The 25,125-nt window shown below is 43.3% G+C and overlaps 1 protein-coding gene across 1 annotated transcript in view; it reads right to left on the bottom strand.

Moving 5' to 3' along the window:
- LOC146834489 (putative defense protein Hdd11-like) overlaps nt 1-22,815 on the bottom strand; it is a 126,176-nt gene extending 103,361 nt beyond the window's left edge. Inside the window, exons 1-2 of the mRNA XM_085601877.1 lie at nt 22,688-22,815; nt 12,387-12,585 (exon numbers count right to left, since the gene is read on the bottom strand). Of these exons, the coding sequence (XP_085458003.1) occupies nt 12,387-12,585; nt 22,688-22,810 (322 nt within the window). The 5' untranslated portion in view covers nt 22,811-22,815. The remainder of the gene's footprint in view (nt 1-12,386; nt 12,586-22,687) is intronic.
- Nucleotides 22,816-25,125: the final 2,310 nt, after the last annotated feature.

Below are 25,125 nucleotides of genomic sequence, written 5' to 3'. Positions count from 1 at the left end.
GTAGGGATGGGGGTACGGTGCGTACCGGGCCCCCTTTTCGTCGTGCATTGCGGCATACTTAGCTTTTCCGGCACTTTTTGGGTCCCGTAAAAATATTGCCGTGCGAAGTGCTGTGGGTATGAATCGTATTTGCTGATCCGTAAAACGCTGCCTGACTCCGTGCGAATGTCGCGTCCGCGGTGTCCCGGATCTGAATTGTGGGTATTTTTATGCCGGTCGGTGTTTTTTACGATTCGTACGGAAATGGTACTTGCATGTTTGTAAGGTATTTTTCCCGGGTACGAGTCGGACGGAGAAAACGCTCCATCCGAAGATTCGTACCCGGTTTTTCCAGGATCGGAATCGGCCCCCTAGTGTTTGCGAACCCCTGTAGACTGGATGTACTCTCTTAAATGGTTGCTGGATAGGAAATGCATGACTTGCAATGGGTCATACTACATGAAGCGTAATCTTATTGCATATACAAACCAACATACATATGTAATATCTTGATCGTAAACGCTTATCAATACTAAAGGATTTATTCAAGCATGTTTTTAAGTTTCATGAGTTTATTGTTGAAGTAACCTGTATGTACTGTGCAGTATATATGACTGAACTCTATCTCACTACTGTAAACCTATGTTTCTAAAAGGATCTAAATATAAGGATAACTCATGACACTGTTCTACTATCCTAAGAAGCATGCCATTTCAAATTTGTCATTGAGGCCTTCCGGCGTCAGAGTATTAGGATTTTTAATCCAATATGCTTCACGTTGTAACAGGTTATTAGAGCTGTCTGTTCCTTGGAGGATGAGTACTTTTTCTAAGATTTAAAAATGTCAGTTGTGCAATAGTATGTCGACTTTGGTCCCAGTGTGTTGCCAAGCTTGAATTGATGTTCTTGTTCTCGATTTTGCATTTGTGCTCTGTGAGACAAATTTTCATTTTCCTTTCGGTGCTGCCTATGTATAATAGACTGCATGGACATTTTGTTGCGTAAACTACGTTGTTGGTGTTACAATCTATAGCGTGTGTTAGTTTGATTTCTTCTCCTGTTCTAGGATAAAGTAATATGTGTCCTGTTATGACATTATTACAGTGAATTCAGATGCAGCATTTCCTAATTCCTGCTTTTTTTGATAATGTCTTCGTCTTATTACATGATAGGATTGCCTTGAGATTGCGTGATCTTTTGTAAGTGAACAGTGGTTTCTCAGAAAACAAACCATGAAATTCTATCTCTTCCTCTAAAAGTTCCCAGCGTTTACGTATGCTTCTCTTCTTCTTCTTCTGGGATACATTGGAAAATCTAGATACAAACACCATTCTGTTTGGCTCCGTTTTCGGGTTTTTTGGTAACAACTCCTCCCTCTCAATGGACATTGCCCGTTGTGCGTGTTTTTCCACCAGCTCCTTAGGTTATCCGCATTCCATGTAATTGATTTTTTGAATTTCCATGGTCTGTTCACATGTTGTTGTTTCTGAAGTTATTCTCCGTGTTCTCAATAACTGAGAATATGGTAAGTTCCTGACAAAGTTCGGGGGATGAAAACTGCAAAACTGCAGTGAGTTGTTCATGTCTGTTGGTTTCTTGTACATTCTTGTTGTTATCTTATTTGTTACCAGTTCTATCCAGACGTCCATGAATGCAAGCCCGTTCTTATTGATGGTGTGTGTGAATTGTATTTTGGGATCCTTGGTGTTGAGTATTCTGATGTTTTCAATTAATGCGACTACTGTATTTCTCCAGATGAGGAAGCGGTCATCTATAAAACGTTGAAAGAAAATCAATCCATTCATCCAGGCCGGGTTCATCACAATATGTTCGTATTCAAACTTGGCCATGAAGGTGTTAGCATAAGCTGGTGCTCATGAAAAACCCATTGATGATCCACTAAGCTGCAGGTAATTCCATTAAAAATAGCTGTGGTAAAGACAAACTTCTAGTAATTCAACCACAAAGGTGTTTTGAATATTCGTGTTTGGTTCTCTGAGTAATGACCACTCTACTGCTTCAACGCCGTCTGAGTGTGGTATAGAAGTGTAAAGTGCAACCACATCTATTGTACATAGACACCATTCTTCATTAACCATTTCAGGCAAGGTTGCTATCCTTATTAGAAAATCTGTCGTGTCTTCGATGTATGTTACCCAGCTTTTTACCATGGGTTGGAGTTGAGCATCAATGTATCGTCCTAATGATTCAAACAGTGATCCGCATCCCCACACAATCGGTCTGAACGGTGAATTAGTGATGCTTTTATGTATTTTGGGCAACATATATAGTTTAGGTCTTCTGGGGAAGCAGGTGGTGAGATATTGTTTGGTAGTCTCATCTATCCAATTCAAATCAACGGCTTTGTCAAGGATTTTTGCGAGGAGATTGGATATTTCTGATGTGGGATCAGTGTCTAGGTGTGAGTAGATTGTAGTATCATTCACATGTTCATACCATTTTTTTTGTTCTGTTTTTTGGGTAAATAACATATAACAATGTCACATTTATAAGAGTACTTACATATTTTGCATTTGGTCACATAGTATTCTTCTCATATGGTCATATAATTAGTACACAGTATTGTTGGTTCGGCATTAACATTAGTACAGCCTAGTCATAACTACTATCTGGTGTAGGTTCGTCAGATGGCATCTCACAGATATTCCCCTGAAATGTATTCCATTTTCCCTATACCCGCTCCCATTTCTTGGGGCAGCCTCTATGCAGATATGTTGCCCTCTCCGCCACCGTAGCCCAATCCATATCATTACACCACTCCCTATATGATGGAGTCTTGGGCGTCCCCCAGTTTTTGGCTATGTTCATACAATTTTGACTCATAAAAAATTGCGATCCATAATTACCAGACCTCCTCCTTTATTAACTTTAGAAATGTTATTTCAGACTTTATAGCCAAATTGTGCAAAGTCCTGTATTCTGGGAGGCTCAGGTCATTTTTTAATTTCTTGGCCTTTGAGTAGTTCAATTTGCTCATGTCCTTCATCAATATTTCAACAGTATCCAGGGATTTGTGGGATACAGGGCCCATGAATGTACTTTTTGGCTTGAATTGTGCGCATCCTGTTTCCTTTCTAATCGTGTCTTTAGGGACTATGTTGGTAAAGAAGTTCCTCAATCTGAGTGTTTTCATGAATTTGAAGAATGCCATCTCAATTTCTAGGGCTGTGCTCTTGTAAGTAGGTACGAAAGATGTGCCTTTTTCCAGTATAGCCCGTTGGGCATCTGTTAGGTTTACAGAGGAAATGTTTAATTTTGAGTCTTTGTTCTGGCTCCTCAAGCCTTTTTTCAACTTTTCCTTTTCTTTTTCCTCTCCGAGTTTTTTTGCGGTGGAGACGAAGAAGGTGACAAACAGAGTAGTGTTTTTATCTAGATTTTCCCATGTATCCCAGGAGATGAAGAGAAGCATACTTAAATTCTGGGAACTTTTAGAGGAAGAGATAGACTTTCATGGTTTGTTTTCTGAGTAACCACTGTTTGCTTACACAAGATCACGCAATCTCAAGGAAATCATATCATGTAATAAGACGAAGACATTGTCAGAAAAAGTAGAAACTAAGAAATGCTACAGCTGCATTTACTGTAATAATGTCATAACAGTAGACATATTACTTCATCCTAGAAAAGGAGAACAAAAACTAACACACTCTACAGATTGTAACACCAACAACGTAGTTTACACAATGCCTATATCATACATAGGCAAAACCAAAATGAAAATTAAAATTCGTCTCAGGGAGCACAAAAGCAAAATCAGGAACAAGAACATCAATTCAAGCTCGGCAACACACTGGGACCAGAGTCGACATACCATTGCACAACTGAAATTTCAAATCATAGAACAAGTACCCATCCTCCAAGGACAGACAACTCTAAAAAACTGTTACAAGGTGAAGCATATTGGATTAAAAAACTTCTTGTGATAGTAGAACAGTGTCATGCGTTATCCTTATATTCAGACCCTTTAGACACATAGGTTTGCAGCAGTGCCAGAGTTCAGTCATATATACTGCACAGTACACATAGGTTACTTCAACATTAAGCTCATCAAACTTAAAAACGTGCTTGTATAAATCCTTTAATGTTGATAAGCATTCACGATCAAGATATTACATATGTAAGTTGGTTTGTATATGCAATAAGATTACTCTTCATGTTGTATGACCCATTGCAAGACATGCCTTTCCTATGCAGCAACCATTTAAGACAGTACATCCAGTCTACTGGGGTTCACGAACACTAGTTGTCAAGTACCACCATCGGTATAAAGTCATAATATCGATGGTTAAATATCGATATGCCATAATATCGATGTTTAAATATCGATGTGACACAATATCGACCTACGAGAATATCGTCGACCAGAATATCGATATGCAGATAAGAAATATCATTTTTGTTAATATCGAAGTTAGTAATATCTTTAGTCAAAATATCGTTGTTAATAATATCGAAATTAATTTTAGTGTTCTGTATTTTAGTATATGTGTTAAAAGTATTGTATATTTTTCTGATGTATGTTTGAAATTTTTAGAAGTAATTAATTTTATGTTAAGCAATTTTTGCGTATTTTAGTTCCATAGCTGGTTGTCGGTTTATAGGGGAATAGGGTGGGAAGTAATTTAATTATAGTATATTTATTAATATATCTTTTTAAATAAAAAATTTTAAAAGAAATTTGCGTTTTAGTTCCGTAGCGGGTTGTGGGTTTATAGGGCAAGTAAGAAGGGGGTATAATTATCACAGGTTCAAAATCGGTGCTTAACCAATAACGTGCAAATATCTGCAGGAGAAAACAATTTGATGCGGTGCCACGGGTAGGGGAAAACCCCTCAACCCCCAAATTAGGGACCCAAAGGGGCCGACTATACAGGTACAGCAAGTCCTAAGCACACGCATACAAGTCAATAACAGAACAGTACAACTTTTGTTAATCAAATGATGACATTGGTCTTCTTGTTTTGGGATTTTTCGTTTTTAATGTTGTGTCTCAAAGCAAGCCAGCCAAAACATGTTTCGTCAGTGGGTTATTAAAACCCTTGACTTCTTCAGGGCTGTTGCGAAGTAAGTTGTAATTTAGACCTTGAAACCGGTGATAATTCTGACCCGGTAGGTCATGAGTAGTCTGAAAAACCAGTATTAATGGCACTTCTTATCGTGTCTGTGATTTGAGTCTCCGACCATATTGTAAAATGCTGATTAAAGGCAAAACACATCGTATGTCCGGTATCTCTAGATTCCGATAGGAATTCAGTTAGTATGGCCAATATAGTCATTAAAGTATTGTGGGCGAGTACGCCCGACTTCTCCTCAACCTTCCATATTCCCATGTGAACAACTTGCTGGAGTGGGAATAATAAATTATTCCCCTCCACTATCCAACACTTTCTCTACTGTTGCACTCCGTGGAGTGGGAATAGTAAATTCTTTCCCTCCACTATCCAACACTTTCCCTAATGTTGCACTCCCTGGAGTGGGAATAGTACATTATTCCCATCCACTATCCAACACTTTCCCTACTGTTGCACTTGCAGAAAGCGGAAATAGTAAATTAGTCCCCTCTGCTATCCAACACTTTCCCTAATGTTTCACTCCCTGAAGTGGGAATAGTAAATTCTTCCCCTCCACTATCCAACACTTTCCTTACTGTTGCACTTGCTGGAGTGGGAATAGTAAATTATTCCCCTCTGCTATCCAACACTTTCCCTACTGTTGCATTCCCTGGAGTGGGAACAGTAAATTATTCCCATCCGCTATCCAACACTTTCCCTATTGTTGCACTTGCTGGAGTGGGAATAGTAAATTATTCCCCTCTGCTATCCAACACTTTCCCTACTGTTGCATTCCCTGGAGTGGGAATAGTAAATTATTCCCATCCGCTATCCAACACTTTCCCTACTGTTGCACTTGCTGGAGTGGGAATAGTAAGTTTTTTCTCCTCCGTTATCCAACACTTTCCCTACTGTTGCACTTTCTGGAGTGGGAATAGTGAATTATTCCCCTCTGCTATCCAACACTTTCCCTACTGTTGCATTCCCTGGAGTGGGAATAGTAAATTATTCCAATCCGCTATCCAACACTTTCTCTATTGTTGCACTTGCTGGAGTGGGAATAGTAAATTATTCCCCTCTGCTATCCAACACTTTCCCTACTGTTGCATTCCCTGGAGTGGGAATAGTAAATTATTCCCATCCGCTATCCAACACTTTCCCTACTGTTGCACTTGCTGGAGTGGGAATAGTAAGTTTTTTCTCCTCCGTTATCCAACACTTTCCCTACTGTTGCACTTGCTGGAGTGGGAATAGTAAATTATTCCCCTCCGCTATCCAACACTTTCCCTACTGTTGCACTCTATGGAGTGGGAATAGTAAATTCTTCCACTCCACTATCCAACACTTTCCCTAATGTTGCACTCCCTGGAGTGGGAATAGTAAATTATTCCCATCCACTATCCAACACTTTCCCTACTGTTGCACTTGCAGAAAGTGAGAATAGTAAATTATTCCCCTCTGCTATCCAACACTTTCCCTACTGTTGCATTCCCTGGAGTGGGAATAGTACATTATTCCCTTCCGCTATCCAACACTTTCCCTACTGTTGCACTTGCTGGAGTGGGAATAGTAAATGATTCCCCTCTGCTATCCAACACTTTCCCTACTGTTGCATTTCCTGGAGTGGGAATAGTAAATTATTCCCATCCGCTATCCAACACTTTCCCTACTGTTGCACTTGCTGGAGTGGGAATAGTAAATTAGTCCCCTCCGCTATCCAACACTTTCCCTACTGTTGCACTCCATGGAGTGGGAATGGTAAATTATTCCCCTCCACTATCCAACACTTTCCCTAATGTTGCACTCCCTGGAGTGGGAATAGTAAATTATTCCCCTCCACTATACAACACTTTCCCTACTTTTGCGCTTGCTGGAGTGGGAATAGTAATTTTATCTCCTCCGCTATCCAACACTTTCCCTACTGTTGCACTCCGTGGAGTGGGAATAGTAAATTATTCCCCTCCGCTATCCAACACTTTCCCTACTGTTGCACTTGCCTGAGTGGGAATAGTAAATTATTCCTCTCCGCTATCCAAAACTTTCTCTACTGTTGTACTCCTTGGAGTGGGAATAGTAATTTTATGCCCTACGCTAATCAATATTTTCCCTACTGTTTTAGTTAAAGTAGTGTAAAATGTTGCTTCAAAGAGAAATATTTAGTTTAATATTTTATTTTATTATATATATAATTTATTTTTATATTTATTTTACAGTTTTATGTATATATATGTATTTATAATTTTTATGTTTGTAGCGTTTTATAATTTAATACAATAATTATATATTAATATTATTAAGTAAATATATATTAAAAAAATTCTATAGGTGTTTACATTATTTTTTATATTACATTTATCATTTTTAAATATTTCTAACTATGTTATTATTAATTATATTTATTATTTAATTTACTTTATATTATTTTTAAGACAGTTAAAATAAACGATATTTTGAACAACGATATTTTAAACAACGATATTTTGGTTTCGATATTTTTGAACTTACCTTTGTAGAGATAGGATGTCGATATTTTGTCCATCGATATTCTTGACATGATATTCTGGTAGGTCGATATTGTTGTTGTCGATGTCATGTCAGTGATCCACCACCATCAGGTAGCATGGTCGACGTGAATTTTACTATCAATAAAAATGTACCTAGCTCAGGGGTGGAACACACTGGTAGACCATTGGAAAGTACTGGGAGTTTGTGCACTTCAAAATGGCACCCACGTGGCGGGTGTTGTCCAGTTATCTATGACTCTCAGTTTGTATACGCCGGTCGCGCACGAACACCGTAGAATGAGAGGTTAATTTGTGTTTCGACTTGCGTCAGAAGTGCAGTTATTTATAGCAACTCGTCTTCCGAGCTGCATTTATCATTTGGGACAAGGAATTGAATTGATTGCCGGAGCGTGTTATTACCATCCACTGGAGATAAACAAAACACTCCAAGATGGTGCCAACTCTGTTACTTGTGTAAATATTGCGTGATTACACTGGGATTTACTACTCTGGGGTCAATTCCGATCTGGGTCGGAAAGCACTCCGACCGAGTCGGATCCGGAGTGTTTTCCGACGGAGCCGGACCCCTACAGACCGAGCGAGTACGATGCACACGAATGCTGTCGGACTCGGTTCGGTCAGACTCCCACAGAAGTCAATGGAAGCCAGTTGTACGACGCGTACATGCACTCCCATTGACTGAATGGGTACGTCTCGAACAAGTGCGTCCCCTACAGTGGGTACGCGTCAGTGCCATCTGGGCCGTACATACCTGTGTGGGGGAGACCCATGGGTCTGCCCCTGTGTGCGAGTCATACGGCTGCGGTGTCGGGGGGTCTGATGCGGACCCCCGGAAGTCCGACTCCGGGAGCTTTTGCGAGCCAGATGCTCCAACTCGGTCGAGCTGTCCGATTCAAGCATCGTACTTGCTTGGTTGAGAATCGTCTCTATTGCGCGCGTCGGTTTGCGTGCGACCGAGTCAGATGGATCGGGTCGGAGCCGGGAACGAGTCGTCGAAGAATTTGTGCATCTTCGCATCGTACTTCGTCGTCTGGACCCGTGTACGGATCGGTCGGAAAAGAAGCTTTGGAATCGGATTCGCTACAGCCGAACCCGATTCGGTGCCCTTCCGACCGAGATCGGAATCGCCCCCTCTGTGTTTGTGAGTGTCGTGGTGAATAGGAATGCGGAACGGTGATTACGATCATCGGGCAGGCATGAAGGAGGTGAGGCTCGAATATTGTCAGACATAATAGTTTATTATGGTTTAGGCTTGTGGTGACTGTGGAATACTGATGGCATGTTGTGCTTTATCTTTTCTTGCCAGAACTGAATGGAACGGTTGTGTGTCTCACTTGAAGCTTTACCTAGTCGACTGGCTTGTAAGGAGGGACGAACATCACCCCAGCATGTTTTTGACTTGGGCACTTAGGAACGTGTTTTCTACGAGGCATGTGGTGACTGTGGTGTGTGTCTTTTCAGGTCTGTTTAGGTTTCTGTCGCTTTGGTTGCTGAGTGGCCTGTCCCTTGAAGAGAACTATGATTCTAAATAGTGGTTGTATATACCCATTGATTTGGCATGAGCACAGGGTCTTTTTCAACACTGATGGGTAACCATGCAGCAGAGGTGGCATGCATTTTAATTGTCACAGATGGTTGCTCGTTCGCAAACATTATCATTGTACGAATCATGAATTTAATGGCTTACAGTAAAAAAACTTTGAGCCACTCCTGTACATTAGCTGATTTTTGTTTATTTTCAAAAGCTTTTCCTCTGACAAAGGGACAGTCGTCCCGAAATGCATTGGGCGCCGCATCTTTGAATGTTTTTATCATCTATTGATTATCAATGTACTTTGAGAATGTTGTTATGAAAATGTCATTACGAAATATGACATGTATTGTATGTATTGAATTTATTTGAATATGTTTTGAAAAACACATAAAAACAATAATAAAACATTCTTGAGTACAACAAGGAAAATATTTGTTTAAAATTCACTCAGTAGTAAAAAAATAGTCCACATAGCTGTGCATGCTTGAGTCCAAGTTGCCTTTGGGACTTGAGCACTGCCACATATACTTTGCATGCTAGGCAGGCATTCCACAAGCGTGGCACGCTGATCATTCAAACCGCAGAGAATCGAGATTGACCAAAACTAAATCACAGGTGTGCTCTATCTACTTCAATCTTCCCCAGTAGAGCTGACACATCCTCTGCTGAGCGACGCATCCCCGAGCAGAACTGACGCATCTCCTCAGCTGAGCGGTGCATCTTCGAGCAGAACCGATGCATCGCCGCTGTTGGGTGGATTGCACCAGTCTCAAAAGACTTGTGTCGCCACTGCATGCCGCATCGTGAGACCAACGAATTGCCTTCATAACTGTCACTGCACAATGCTTCTCCCAGCACAAGCTACTCGCATCCCTTGTCAACGCTGTCCTTGACACGAATCTATGCATGGCAGCTTCACCACTCATTGGAACAGACGCATCCTCTCCACTGCACCTTCTGTCCTCAACATCGGCCTTCGAACTGCTAGCCCTGTCGACAGGATCCTTGATGATGACACATCCAGAACTCGCACCACAGCCTCACTGCATCTCATAATCGCTGCATCGCCTCGGCTCTATGACGTATCTTTGACGCAGATCCACACTAATCCTCCACAACCAGGATTTGAGGCACTTTGGTTCAATGGGCCGGACTGGGTCCCGATAGCTGGCCAGTGCTCCATCGATGTCAGCCTGAACAGTTCACTTTGTCCCAGTCCGGCACAACCAGAATATCCCAAATAGTGCTTTTTTCTTCTTGGCACTATTTTACTTAAAATGTTTAACATTCAATATCTCCAATTCAACTGATTGGATTTTTGTAATTTTGGTCTTGTTTTATTTATTAAAGTAAGCTCTATTTGTCCAACCTGTTGTGGATTCTTTTTGTGTGATGTTTTCACTGTTTTACTGTTTGAAGTGTTGCACAAATACTTTACACATTGCCTAGAGTTTAGCTTGATTGCTCTGTGCCAAGCTACCAGAGGGTGAGCACAGGTAAATTTAGGGTTTGCCTGACTTTTACCGTGACTAGGATTGTGGATGCTTCTTGATCAGGGCTCATACCCCAGTCAGACAGCAATCCAATTTCAAACAAACACACATTAGAATTATTAGGTTCAACTATGAATAAGAAATTAATTTTCCAACCTATATCACTAACTTAATATTATAATGGTATCAGAAGAAAGATTTGCCAGCAATAAAGGGATGAGAATGCTTCCCCTTCCTTATCCTGAATAACAAAGGGGTGCAATAATATGAGTTTATAATCCTAAAAAGGAAGTTCTTGAAACAGTACTTAGCAATACAGCTTATCTCCACAAAAATCAATGGATTCCAAAAAATACATCCTTGTATCAGGTTCAGACTTCCGTTAATTTCAAAGATTATCACAAAATAGTTTTCAAGATTTCAATTAGATTTAACAGCAAGGCACTACTTGCAGCAACAATATATCTTATTGCCTAGCAACAATGCTCTGGACCATGAGGAACTTATATTATGTGCCTTCAAAGTTAACTCTTCCACTTGCAAATCTTGTGAGTCCAGTGATTTCATAGCACATGCAGATTCCTTGGCTCATGTGTCTAGCAATCTGCATCCAGTGAAGACATAAAGACTCCCTCCAAGCAATGTCAACAGTCTGTGCACACCACCATTATATCGTTCTTCTGAATGTGCACCATGCCAGACAGTTGGGAATGTTGGGCCTCTGTGCTTGTCCAGCACAAAGATGTGAGCTCAGGCCACAGATCATGATTGAAAACAGTTTATGACCAGACTTTGAGACAAGGGCAAATCCAAAGCATACTTTGGTAAACTGCACAATTATATCAAATTAAGATTATTCATGGGAGATGGTAAGAATTGCCTTTCAACAATGGGGAATTTAAAGATAAGGACCTAGCCTGTTTTTGCAACCCACAATTTAAAGGTACCACATCTCATATCCTTATTGCTTGCAAATAATTAGTATGAGATGAAGCCAGCAAAGCAGACAATGTTAACTCTAAAAAGATAACACAGATTGTTTTGGTTTTCTGTCTTATTACCTTTCACTAGAAAGATTCAAGGTTATTTTCTAAATGCTTTTAAATTTCATGATTATATTTGGAGGACTCTTCAGTATGACCTATTTTGTTGGATGTTTCAATCACAGTCAGAATACGTAGGAATGGAAATTGAAGACTTATGGTGAGTATGCTGACATGCAGGATATGTTGGCATGTGAAACAATGCCTACAACCTCTACTAACAAAAGGTTGCCAAACATAAAAATACAACATAATTAAAATTCCTCACTTGGTGCCCGCTTTCAAGTAGTTCAGTGTGAGGTGTTGATTAGTTAATGGGTTTTGTAAAGAGCTGCGTGCTACTTTTCAACCACTGCTACGTGGTTATGGGAGACTCAAATGCGAAAACGTTTGCAGGCCTATAATGAGCCAGTTTGCCATGTATATAAAGAGAGCAGGTGTTGCCCTTGGCGCGATCGGTCATGTGCAAATTTTGAAGGTAATGTGCTTGATGATATGTTGTTGACCATTTACACTTGCATGCTTACACCCATCATTTACATATGTAATTACGGTATTTATGCACTGAGGTAGCCTTTGTGTATCAGTCACCAAGTAAAGAATTTTGTTTTTGTTTTTTTTGTTTGTCTACCTTTTGTTAGTGGAGGTTGTACGTATGTTTATCCCAAACCTCCCTTATGGAAAATTACATGTACAAGGGATTTGACTGCATTCTTTTCACTGGTGATGTGTGTTCTTACCTCCAATGGTGTCTTGACTTTTGTAGACCGTTTTATCTACAGTTATGCTGTAAGGCGCGGCTGAGGTCTGTGCAGTGGTGCCATGCTGTGGTTCCATTGTGACGCAGGCGGGTTCAACCTTTCCATTCCCATAGGATAGCACATGCATAGGAAGCACAAGGGCAATAAGAAGGAGTGTCTGGAAGACTGTAAACGTCATCTGCAAAACACATAAACATAATCATTGGCTTCTTATTAAAAAGTGTGTTAGAAATCGGGGTCTCTAGTTGGCAATGGTATACACCTTTGTCCAAATAGGTACCCTTGCGTCTAAGTCAGGGCAAGGGGATTACACTACTGGATAACCCCTGCTCACCCCCTTGGTAGCTTGGCACGAGCAGGCAGGCTTATCTCAGAGGCAGTGTGTTAAGCACTTGTGAACACATACAGTAATACAGTGAAAACACCACCTCGGGTTGTATAAAAATAGGTATTCTTTATATAGACTTATCACAAGACCACAAATGACAAAAATCCACAATACTGTAATCACATTTAATACTTCACGATGGTAGAAGCAATTCAAAAATAGGTTCTTCACTTAAAGCAGTCTTTAGCAACAGATGACCCCAACGACAGTTATCACGACGTCGAGGTCAAAGAGTTCCCAAAGTACGGCGCCGACAGCGAGGTGTGCTGCGTTGGGCCCGGAGTCAAAACGAACCCTCACAGCACAGTACCTTGGAAAGCGAAACAAAGACAGCTTATGATGTCGGGGAGATGCGGTGTCGTTGGTGCGTTGCAGCGTCGGTTCCTTGCTTCGGAGGAGATGATGCGTCGTGTCCTGGATGCTTGCGCAGGCAGGGGAGGCGTCGGCTCCTGACCGGAGGGGAGGTGACGTTGCGTTGGCGCCGAAACCACGGTTCCTTACGATGTCACGGTGTCGATGAGTTCTTGGCCACCTTCGTCGAGGATCGGCTCCGCGATGATGTCAGTGGCGGAGTCGATACAGCACAGCAGCAGGCGTCGGTCTACTTGTACAAGTCGGAGCAGCGCTCACGACTTCGGTGCAGATGGCGGCGACGTTCGCTGGCGTTGGTGTTGCAGATTCCTTCCGTAGCGACTGAAACAGCAAGTTCCAGAAGCAAGCAAACAGAAGGGTTGAAGTCTTTTGTATCCCTGAGACTTCAGTCAGGAGGCAAGCTCAGTTCAAGCCCTTGGAGAAATATTCTGCAAGATGGTGAAAGTTCTATAAAAGTTCCTTCTCCTTTCCTCGACAATGAAGACACCACTGCAGGCCAACTCAACAACAGCACACTGGCAGAGGGGCAGTCCAGCTCCTGGAGCTGCCTTCGGTTCTTCTCCTCGGCAAAGGTTTGTCTTGTTTTCTCAGAAGTGATCTAAAGTCTTGGGGTCTGGGCCCCAAGATTTATACTCAGAAATCCTTTGTCCTCTGAAGGCAGAGGGTCCTGTACCTAGTCCTAACCAGTTCGGGGTGCATTCTGCCAGTGCACAACTTCTTTCTTTGTCAGAGTAGGCCAGGGTCATCAGACGCACCACAGGAGGTGGAGCCAGCATTGTGGAAGGCAAGCACAGCTCTATTCAGGGCCAGGTGCTACTCCTCCCACCACTCCTCAGGTAGACCGGCCTATTCAACCTAGTGCTGACTCACTCTGTCTCCTGGAGCCCCCCAGACCCAGTCACTCACAGAACCAGACATACAATACACACGCTAGCAGAGGCAGGTTGGATGGTTAGGCAAGAAAATACCTACTTTCTAAAAGTGGTATTTTCAAACACAGAACGTTAAAACCAACTTCACTAAAAGATGCATTTTATCATTCTGAGTTCAGGCATACTAAACTTGAATCTCTATCTCATCCCCCGGGTCAGTTACGATTATAAGATGTTATAATCAAACGGCCCGTTCTGGCCCAGGCCCAGGTAGTCTTGCAATAGTGAAAAACGAAATAGGTTGTAATTCACTATCAGGTCATGCCACACACACCAGGGCATGTCCTACCTTTTACATACAGCGCACCCTGCCCGTAGGCCTACCGTAGGGGTGACTGATATGTAGAAAAGGGAAGGTTTAAGGACCGGTGAGTGGGTGCACTCGCCGAGTCGGCACGGCAGTCCCAGACTGCGTACAGGCTCTTCAATGGCAGGCCCGAGTTACACTTTACGGGCTGCTGTATTGGTGGGTGGCACAATCGGTGCAGCAAGCCCACCAGCAGCATTTGATTCACAAGCCCCTGGCACACGTGGTGCACAATACTAGGGTCCAACAGTGAATCAAATAAGTCAATCATGGAGTCACTAATCAAAACATCAATTTAACACAGGGAGCACTTGCACTGTGGCACTGAATAGCAGTGACACAGTGCCCAAAGCATCTAAACTAGCAAAACATATCAAAAACAGAGGAGTCAATCAGTAAAAAAATGCAAGGGAGACTCACACCAATGGTACCAGGTCTAACAAAGTGATTCCATTTTAAAATCATTCAACACTTCTTGTGGAGCTATGGAACAAATGGACAATTTACCAGCCAGTCATGTCTTAAGGGAGTCTTTCATAGTGCCCGAGAAGGCATATGCTCCCACACTGCCTCATCTTTAAAACAATAAACCAGGGAACCTCTGAGTGAAAATATTGGCATGTGACCTTCCAAAAGCACCTGAAGATCCACCTCCTTTTCACACCCTAAATATTTCCAACTGCTGCTTGGCAAAGTACTCTAAAACTTCCTTTGAGTGGCTTGCTGATATTAACTAAAAGCCAGGAATAAATTAAAATAAGTATTTACAGTAGATGTGGCCTTGCGTCTCTCTTTAATCCAGGCACCAGCTAAGATTTATCCATCCTGTGTTTTGGAGTGAGGGTTGGTAAATCATGTGCTCCAGCAAAACATATGATTACTATGTCTCACTGGTCCCTTTGTATTTCTCTAATGATAGATATGCTTGCAAATCCACAGAATATATTCAGGACCCCAGACAAAAATGCGATATAAATTTTCCTCCAAGACATGTGTCTGTTCTCTCAACAGTAAGATGCATCAATGGCCTAGTCGATGACGCGCAGCAATGATACCAGACAGTATATGCATCATTGGTCTTAGCAGGAGATGCTAAATGTTATGTGTCCCTGTGGCCCCAGGCAGAACACAAATCAATGACCTCAGTTAAATAAACGTTCAAAGGCCCCACACAGTAGTGAGCTTTAATGTCCTTATGCACTATCAGGCACTAGAACATTGGAATTTTGACAGCTCCATTGATGTGCTGAGAGCTCCTTTGAAGACAACGGAGCAGCAGCGGTCGATATGAACTGGTATAGGCCCGCTGCTCTCAACATTTCAAAGTTCTGATAAACAGCCTCTGCCTTTTTCTTTCCCTGCCTCTCTAAATACATAGAGTGGGCAGGGTTAAACGAAAGGCAGAGGCTGTGCTGCAGGGTACGCCTGAGCCTTCCCCCTCCCTCCTCCCTAGCTCAGAGTAACTTGAGCATGGGAAGGAAGGAGGGTGGGGGAATGCTTCTCAGCTCGTTGGTCTCCCTGGCTAGACTGAACTACAAAAAGCAGTTCAGCCCAGCAGGCGAGAACCTAGGGCTGACTTTAGCCCCTTTTCACAGCTCTTGCTCAAAAGCTAACAGCCCTGGCCCTGTGTGCGACTGTTAGCTGTAGAACATTCACAGGAAGAGCCTGAGCAAATTTTAACCCCTAGGGCTCAGTGAGGTCTTTGTTTTAGCTTTAATATCGCCCGCCGTAGCAGAGCTATACCAGCAATTAAAGTCCCGCTACCTTGTTAAAGGTCCTCGCCGAACGCTTGAGCTGGCCTTTAATGGCTGCTATAACCGCTACTGTGAGCTATAAAGCTATAGTAACGACCCCATGCAGTAGTGACATTAAAGGTTTTACTCAATGAAAGTCATAATGATATTTCTTCAATAGGAAGTCCATCTACTTGTTCTTTTTATTTTGAAAAGAAATTCATGCTTGATACTGTCAATTGTAAATCCTTAATTATAGAACAACAACAATCAATGTGTTGTATTTCATTCGGCATCTTTTGTTTGAATATTCACCCTAGAACCACAACCAGCACCTACTTCGAGGAAAACCCTCTTTCTCAAAGTTGTGCAATTAGGCTTTCTTAATGTATAATGAGATTTAGATGGGATATTAATCTTCTTGGGGATGACTTTTCAATGCCAAATTTGCTGACTTTTTCTTTAAAAAAACATAGCTCAAAGCCCTTTTTAGGTCTCGCCTGGCTATCGCGTAAGCGATCGCACAGCGAGACTTATGTAGGGGCTTCAGAAAATGCTCCCAAAGGCTTCCCAGGCGGATCGGGGGGCGGTTACGCGCACAACCACATGCATTCCATTTGCCACCAGCTACTTCCTGCGCGTGCGCCGCCTCACGCATTCAGAGAGATTTAGTAAGGGGCACAAGACCTTAGGAATGCGGTTTATGGGCAGTGCATGTGAGGCATTCAAGCGCGAAGCTGGCATCTGGCATCGGACTTGAAAGCAGCAGACTGCTTTCGCCAGCGCGCGCTCGGCCTCTCTTCCTGCATCCTCTCTTACAACAATTAACTTTCGTTATAACTCACACCCCATATGCTCGTTCCCTCCCACCCTTCCTTTGATGTCCGCTTTTCTTGTTGTTTACAAACCACGCCACACACTGCTGCACGCCACACACTGCTGCACGCCGCACACTGCTGCACGCCGCACACTACCGCACGCCACACACTGCTGCGCACACTGCTGCATTACACACTGCTGCATTACACACTGCTGCACGCCGCACACTGCTGCACGCCGCACACTGCTACACAAAACACTGCTGCACGCCTCACACTGCTGCACGCCACACACTGCTGCATGCCACACACTGCTGCACGCCTCACACTGCTGCACGCCTCACACTGCTGCACGCCGCACACTGCTACAGGCTGCACACTGCAGCATGCCGCACACTGCTACACGCCACACACTGCTGCACGCCACACACTGCTGCACGCCACACACTGCTGCATGCCGCTGCACGCCACACACTGCTGCATGCTGCACACTGCTGCACACCACCGCACGCCACACACTGCTGCGCACACTGCTGCATTACACACTGCTGCATTACACACTGCTGCACGACGCACACTGCTGCACACCTCACACTGCTGCATTACACACTGCTGCACGCCGCACACTGCTACACGCCACACACTGCTGCACGCCACACACTGCTGCACGCCACACACTGCTGCATGCCGCTGCACGCCACACACTGCTGCATGCTGCGCACTGCTGCACGCCGCACACTACCGCATGCCACACACTGCTGCGCACACTGCCGCATTACACACTGCTGCATTACACACTGCTGCACGCCACACACTGCTGCACGCCACACACTGCTGCACGCCTCACACTGCTGCACGCCTCACACTGCTGCACGCCGCACACTGCTGCACGCCGCACACTGCTACACGCAACACACTGCTGCACGCCACACACTGCTGCATGCCACACACTGCTGCATGCCGCTGCACGCCACACACTGCTGCACGCCACACACTGCTGCACGCAGCACACTGCTGCACGCCGCACACTGCTGCACGCCGCACACTGCTACACGAAACACTGCTGCACGCCACACACTGCTGCACGCCACACACTGCTGCACGCCACACACTGCTGCACGCCACACAATGCTACACGAAACACTGTTGCACGCCACACACTGCTGCACGCCGCTGCACACCACACACTGCTGCACACTGCTGCATTACTCACTGCTGCATGCTGCACGGCACTGCTGCACGCAGCACACTGCTGCACGCCGCACACTGCTGCAAGCCGCTGCATGCCACACAGTGCTGCATGCCTCACACTGCTACACAAAACACTGCTGCACGCCACACACTGCTCCACGCCGCACACTGCTGCACGCCACACACTGCTGCACGCCACACACTGCTGCACGCCACACACTCCTGCACGCCGCACACTGCTGCACACCTCACACTGCTGCACGCCACACACTGCTGCACGCCGCACACTGTTGCACGCCGCACACTGCTGCACTCCACACACTGCTTTTATGCGAGTTTATGCTACTGACATTGTAAATGGCAATGCCTTTTATTTGTTTTAAAACCAAAACATAAATAAAAGGCATTGTAATTTTACAATGCCAATAGCTCAAACTCTTATAAATGCGAGACCTATTGCATTGCAAATGCTTGTTATTCTTCCTTTCTTCATGCATTTCTTTCACTCCTCCACCGTCACATGCGCAGAGTAAGTGATGAGAGCAGATGATCTTGTGTTGTTATTGACAAGTTCTAATCAAGGCTGCAAATATCAGAAAAAGAGAACATGGCCAGGGGATGGCAGGACACTCATTGCAGAAGTGATGTCTGAAAATGCTTGAATTCATGTATTGTGGTTCCCTTCCATTCGTTTTTTGTCGCTGACTTTACATACATGGATGGGCTCAAAACAATATTGGTTAGAATGCTGGAAACAAACTAATTTGCGGGGGGTTCTCACATGGTTGAGTGCTTGATTTACCAATTAGCTCTAATAATAGTGATATTTGGTAAAGCAGATTTTCGCACTCATATTGTGATGGTTATTGTGGTATTTTACTGCTTTTGCTAACGCTGTTACCACCAACAAAGTATTTGTGGACACATCCAGAATTAGATGCTAGGAAGTATAATATCAGCAAGTTCATAATCGTCATTGTGCAAAAATGGGCACAAATAACAATTGTAGCAGTTTTTGTACTAGTTTGCACCAGACCCACTTTTGCTGGATTTGGTGGCTCAGTGAACTATTGCATCAACTCTCTGGATCTGTGCTTGTCCTCATGGTCGCAGGTTTGAATCATGGTAGATCTACTCAGCCTCTAAACCTTCCTTCCTTTTATAAGTACCTGTTATCAAATGTCAATGGTGCCTGTTTCTTTTTTTGCAGGTTTGTCCCACATTTGTGTGGTCTGCCCTGTTGTCGGCACTCAGCTGGTGTGGAACGCCAGATATCCTGCTTTTTGGTGATGCTTTCACATTGGACACCTCCGGCTACCTGGCACGCTGTCTGCATCTCATTGATTAGCCATCAATAATCGATGAAAGGGGTGCCTGTCTGTGACTGAGAAGTTGGAACTACAGAATAGGATTGGTGACTACATAATGCAACTTCATGGACATGGCCGCCTTTGCAGATGATAGTAAAGAATGTGGAAACCTGCAGCAAAATAATCCTGAATTTGTGGATGAAAACAGGCTGGTAGTATGGCCTGAGATTTGATTTCTTCCAATAAATCTAAAAACATGGGAATAGATGAATAACATCAAAAGGTGATTGTCAAAGAGTATTTAGCCAAATGGAGAGGACGGGATTAAACCATGTCACCATGTTCCACAGTTGTATCTACCCCAGTAGGCCACAACAGGGGTGGCAGTGGTTCTGAAAGAAAGCGCAAAGGACTGACTACCTTTCCAGAAAATGGCACTGTTTTCTGAGCCTTGCCAAGATGTAGGAATCACTGATTATTTCCAGGATATTTAGGTAAATTGATAAAGTTAGGATTAGGGATTTAGGTTTAGTGGTGGTATCTGCTCACTATAGTGAATCGGTCACCTTCTTAGGTCCTGTCAAAATATTTATAGCACTTGCTATCTGTATTGCACCTATTTCCAGGTCAAAAGTGCTAAAAACAGAAACGAGGAACTAACCAAGTTAGGCAATATGCAAGTGACGTCATGGCATGTGACATCACAGCACGTGGCATCACGACCTGTGACATCGCACCTGACATCACAACCCATGACCTCAAAGGAAGTGACATTACAAGATGTGATATCAGATCTTAAGACCTCACATAGATGTTTAGCAGGTCATTAATTAGTACATTTGTGTGCATTACAATATTTAACAAATTAAATTTTGCATCAGGGTTGTCCCAAAAAAGTGAGTCAATCCCAATGCAAAACCTGGGACTCAACGTATGTATTTATGTGTTTTACTCTGCCACAAAGAAATTGGTAAAAAGGAGAGTGTCGCAGTAAATCAGTTCTACCTAACTGGTTGCAGAGTCTGCATTTTAAATTATTTTATGGGTTTCAGGCACTTGCTGCAGAGATCTTTGTGTGGCCAGAAAATCTCAGGGAATAATAATAATGGTGTGATGTCTCTGTAGGTTAATATATTAGCTGGAAGGAGCTGTGTTTTGTCTAGAGCCAGTTTTGAATCAAAGTAGCATAGAGTATTAATATGTCTCCTGCAAAGTACATCATGAAATACGTAGAGGACATATTTAAATTGGATGTAGCTGGGTAAGTGGGCTACTGCCTTTGACACAGAGATCCTTTTCTTACCTGCAGTTCATAAATTGTAATCATTCTAATACAGTACAGTAAGCTTATGAAGGACATCTTACTCCCTGTAACCCTCACTGTCTTCTGTAGCACATCCTGTACATTGATTTACAAACAAATGATTAATTGTCAATGTATAATGTGTATGTGTTATCTCAAGCTGTGTGCCTTTGTTTCCCCTTCATTGCATTTGCATCGAGGTGTGAGGCTTTGGATAGCTCCCAGCTAAGAAGATGCTTGAACAAATGGAGGCCTTCATAACCCCTTCACTTCCACCTTTGTTTTGGGCCCAGCTGGAATTTAAAATAACAAAGCCTGCTTGCTTCCTGCAGGTTGCTGCTGCTGGGACCATAAACAGACAATGTGCAGTCCCTGCTGAATTTAAGTGAAAATGACACTGGACGAGTTCAGTTTATTTCTGTGTTACCCAACTTCATGGCAGGGTGGTGGCATTGTCCACCCTGTGCAAAGAGTGATTAGACACGTTGTGTGTACCCTCGACTTGTGCCCTGTCTATTTCTAAGGCACTCTTCCGCCTCCCACAATATTTTCATGAAGTGGGAAAAGGCAGCAGTAGGTGGTCAGTGTTGTTTACCATTGGTGTTTCAGATTTTAACACTATTACATTCCATCTGTAAACGTGTCTCTCCAAAAGTGCCAATGAGGGGGGGGGCAGTCAAAGCACACTTCAGATGGTGGTAAAGGGGTTAGAACTCGAATACAGCATGACACAGTAATGAGAAGTCACGTAGTGTACTCTGTTTGGAGGCAATCACGCACATAGACCTTCGTAGTTTACGTCGAAGGTCTACCGTCGCCAAAAGGTTTCCCTGAAGACTTAAGTTTAAGATTGTCTTTCATTGGAAGCTATTCATGAGCCCCCGGAAATCCCCAGGAGCAGGGCGCGTCAGAAGAGACGGCTCCAGACACTGTAAAGCACATAATAGACGTGAACTCTCCCTACAGTCACAGTACCCCGGGTCACAAAGCAACACAAAGGAGGCATTAGGGTGGTACAGGAATAATTGACGCTCAGTATGAAGAGGCTGAAAACTAGAAAGACAGGATGCAAAAGGTGCCTCGGCAGGACAAACCCATTAGAACAGGAATGTAAATGATTAAAGTAGTAATTTATTTTATCTTCTAAAATACTCTGATTAAATGTAGAACAGACATCCAGGCTCCCCAATGCCTTCGTTTGTTCACATCTTCCGTAGTACAAAATGGATTAAAATACTCCAAAATTAAGACTACATCATGGCGCCAAACACACAAGTTTAGGTTTTGGGGTTTTCATTTATCAACCGAAAGCATTGTGGTGGTACTTGTAGTGTTTATTCATTTCAGCTAAATCAATGGGACTAACACAACAGAAAGCAATAAGTAGTGAAAGGTGGGCATAGGACAGAAACAAAGAGCACCCTATGACATAAAACCGTCTGAGAACATTAACTAAAATGGTGCCCAAACAATCAACATGCAATATATGAGGCTTTAACTGTGGTTACATTAATAGAAAAGTACGTGCGGCTGAGTATTAATCTAATACGGCTTCCCAGATCCTGCCAGGTTAACGCCGCAACTGGAATAAAGTGAAATGTACTCAGTATGCATATCGAATGCGCGAGAGAGTGTTGCCTTCAGAAGGCTGTTCCTGAAACCTCGGGGCTCAGAAACTATTATTTAATAGTTTTTTTTCAAATTATTTCGCAGGAATGCTCCGGCAATACATTGCAAACGTTAATGAAATGTTATATGCTAATAGTGAGGTTAATGTACAAACGGTACATGTAAAAAATGCACACCCCTTGTCGCAGTTGTGTACTGCATCTATTTTAAGATAAAATAGCTGGTGAGTTTGGACCCAGCGCTGATCTAAATAGTTTTCCAAGTTCCACTAGGCTGAAGTACATAGGACGCACTTACCTTGCGGTCGCGCTCTACGTGCCCTTGCTGTCTGCTGCAGGAGAGGTTCTGAGCGCAGAGGGAAAAAAAAGAAATATGTTTTTCTCCAGGTGAACCTCCGGCGGCCACGTGACAACCCCTCATCAGCGGAGCGCGCACTCCCTGGAGAAAAAAATACCCTTTCTTTCCTGCCAACCTACATCTATCGCAGGGTGTTCCAAGCTTTCCAAGAACGCTCCACAACCTGTAATTCAACGCACGTAATACTAGGAAAATAGACACCTCTGAAACTGTAATAAGGAAATGTTCAGTTATTACCCAAATAAAGTAGTTCACAGTGCAAGCATTTAGTGCTAGTATCCCCTATAAAGACGAAAGAGTGAACAATTTTTATTCACAAGCGGCGTTACTGGGTTTGTATTTCGAATGAGCTGCACTAACGTGACTCATCGCTGTCGCGTTCTCTGTCATACATATAACGTCTGATTGTCTTTCAGAGAAAGAACCAAATACAATGAAATTTAGAAAGTTCTTTTGCAAAAAAAATCATGTAGTTCTAAATTTTTTAAACAAAAGATGAAGTGAAATACATATTGGGCAGAAAGACAAAATATTTAAAAAGCTACCAGTTTTGATAATGAAGCAATGTACATATCTAGTCGATGGAAACTGCATAGAAGCAGCGACCCATGGAATATGTGTAAACATGTGACCTGTTTTCCGAGTGCAGAAGCCAGTGGAGCAGCCACCAGCCGCCATGGCTTGTCATGGTCTCCCTTTCTTTCATTGTTCCCTTGCAGAAGGAGAGCAGTGGTAAGCACTTAACATTCATCACAAATGTAGATCATCTGCTGTGCAGCACTACCTCAGATGCTAGCAGAGGGAGGAGAGGTAAGGGTTTAATGCAAGAGATAGATGGGCTCAAAAGCAATACGATGAAGAAGGCAGTTAGGTAATGCCTGGTTACTTACCAGTACATTTCATTCTCTTTAGTCCCTAATGTTCTTGTCACAGTCATTACTTTGAGGTGGATCCCACCTCAGCCAGGAGAGAAAAACAGGGAGTGGAGGGGTGAGCCCACCCATCACCTGTGTGCTATAAACACCCTCCTACCCACAGCAATCCCTGAAAATACCAAGCTATAGAGGCCAGGAATCAGGTTTTTGTGGGTGGGTCATAATGGATTTGTCGAGGACATTAGGGAATTAAATTTACTGGTAAGTATTTGGGCATTACCTAATTCTTTAACTGCCCAAACTGAAAATTTTAAACACAAACACTGTATTCAATTTATTTTTCCCAAAAGATCTTCCCTTAAGTGCACTTTCAATATGATAGTACTTAACAGAAGTATTACCGGAAGCTCAAGTTCCTGCTCGACTAAATTCAGGCAAAGGTACACCATGCACCTGAGCGCAAGAGGCCACCACCGCTCTAGTCGACAGTCCATGTATACCCTCAGGTATATGGACCTTAGACAAAGAATCATAGGACACAATTGTTGATCTAATCTAAGACGTGTTAGAAGCCTATTGATCTTGGTTAACACCACAAAAACTCACAAACAAATGCTCTGACTTTCTATACTACTCAGAACAGTGGAGGTAAATGGATGCAGACCTTCTTACATCCAGCACATGCAAAAGTTTCTCTTCCTTAGAAGAGGGACAAAGCCAAAACGCAGTCAATAGGATTGTCTGCTCCTTAAGTATATTTGAAGCCCCCTTAGAGAGGACGGCCTAATTACGTTTGAATAAAGCCCCATCCTCCACGTTTTTTAAGAACAGTGGTTTGCATTATAAGGCTCCGAATTCGCTAATCCTTCTAACAAAAATGATGGCTATGAAAACAAGCATTGGCATAGCCAATAGGTCTCGCTTTTGGGACCTTATAAGTGTTTAGCTATGCAACACTTAATGTTGTTTAATCAAAGATATTGTGCTGGATAACTAAACACTTATAATGTCCCAAAGGCGAGACTTATTGGCTATGCATTGGGGGGCCTTATATGTGTTTCGATAGAGTTTGCCAATGTTTCTAAGCTGTGCTGTAGAGAAGTGTGGCTGCTGTACAGCATGCTGAGAAGTTGCAATTAAAAAGTGTAAGAAGCATTGAGTGATGCTGTGGTGTTGTTGAGTGATGCTGTGCTGGCCCTGAATTATGCTGTGGTGATGTTGAGTGATGCTGTGCTGGCCGTGAGTGATGCTGCGGTGGCCCTGAGTGATGCTGTGGTGGCACTGAGTGATGCTGTGCTGGCCCTGAGTGATGCTGTGCTGGCCCTGAGTGATGCTGTGCTGGCCCTGAGTGATGCTGTGCTGGCCCTGAGTGATGCTGTGGTGGCGCTGAGTGATGTTGTGGTGGTGCTGAGTGATGCCGTGGTTGTGATGAGTGATGCTGTGGTGGTGCTGAGTGATGTTGTGGGGGTGCTGAGTGATGCTGTGGTGGCGCTGAGTGATGCT

Source organism: Triturus cristatus, chromosome 4_2 (genome assembly GCF_964204655.1).
Source record: "Triturus cristatus chromosome 4_2, aTriCri1.1, whole genome shotgun sequence".
In the NCBI taxonomy this organism is placed as follows: Eukaryota; Metazoa; Chordata; class Amphibia; order Caudata; family Salamandridae; genus Triturus; species Triturus cristatus.
This window is presented reverse-complemented; position numbering and strand designations above follow the sequence as displayed.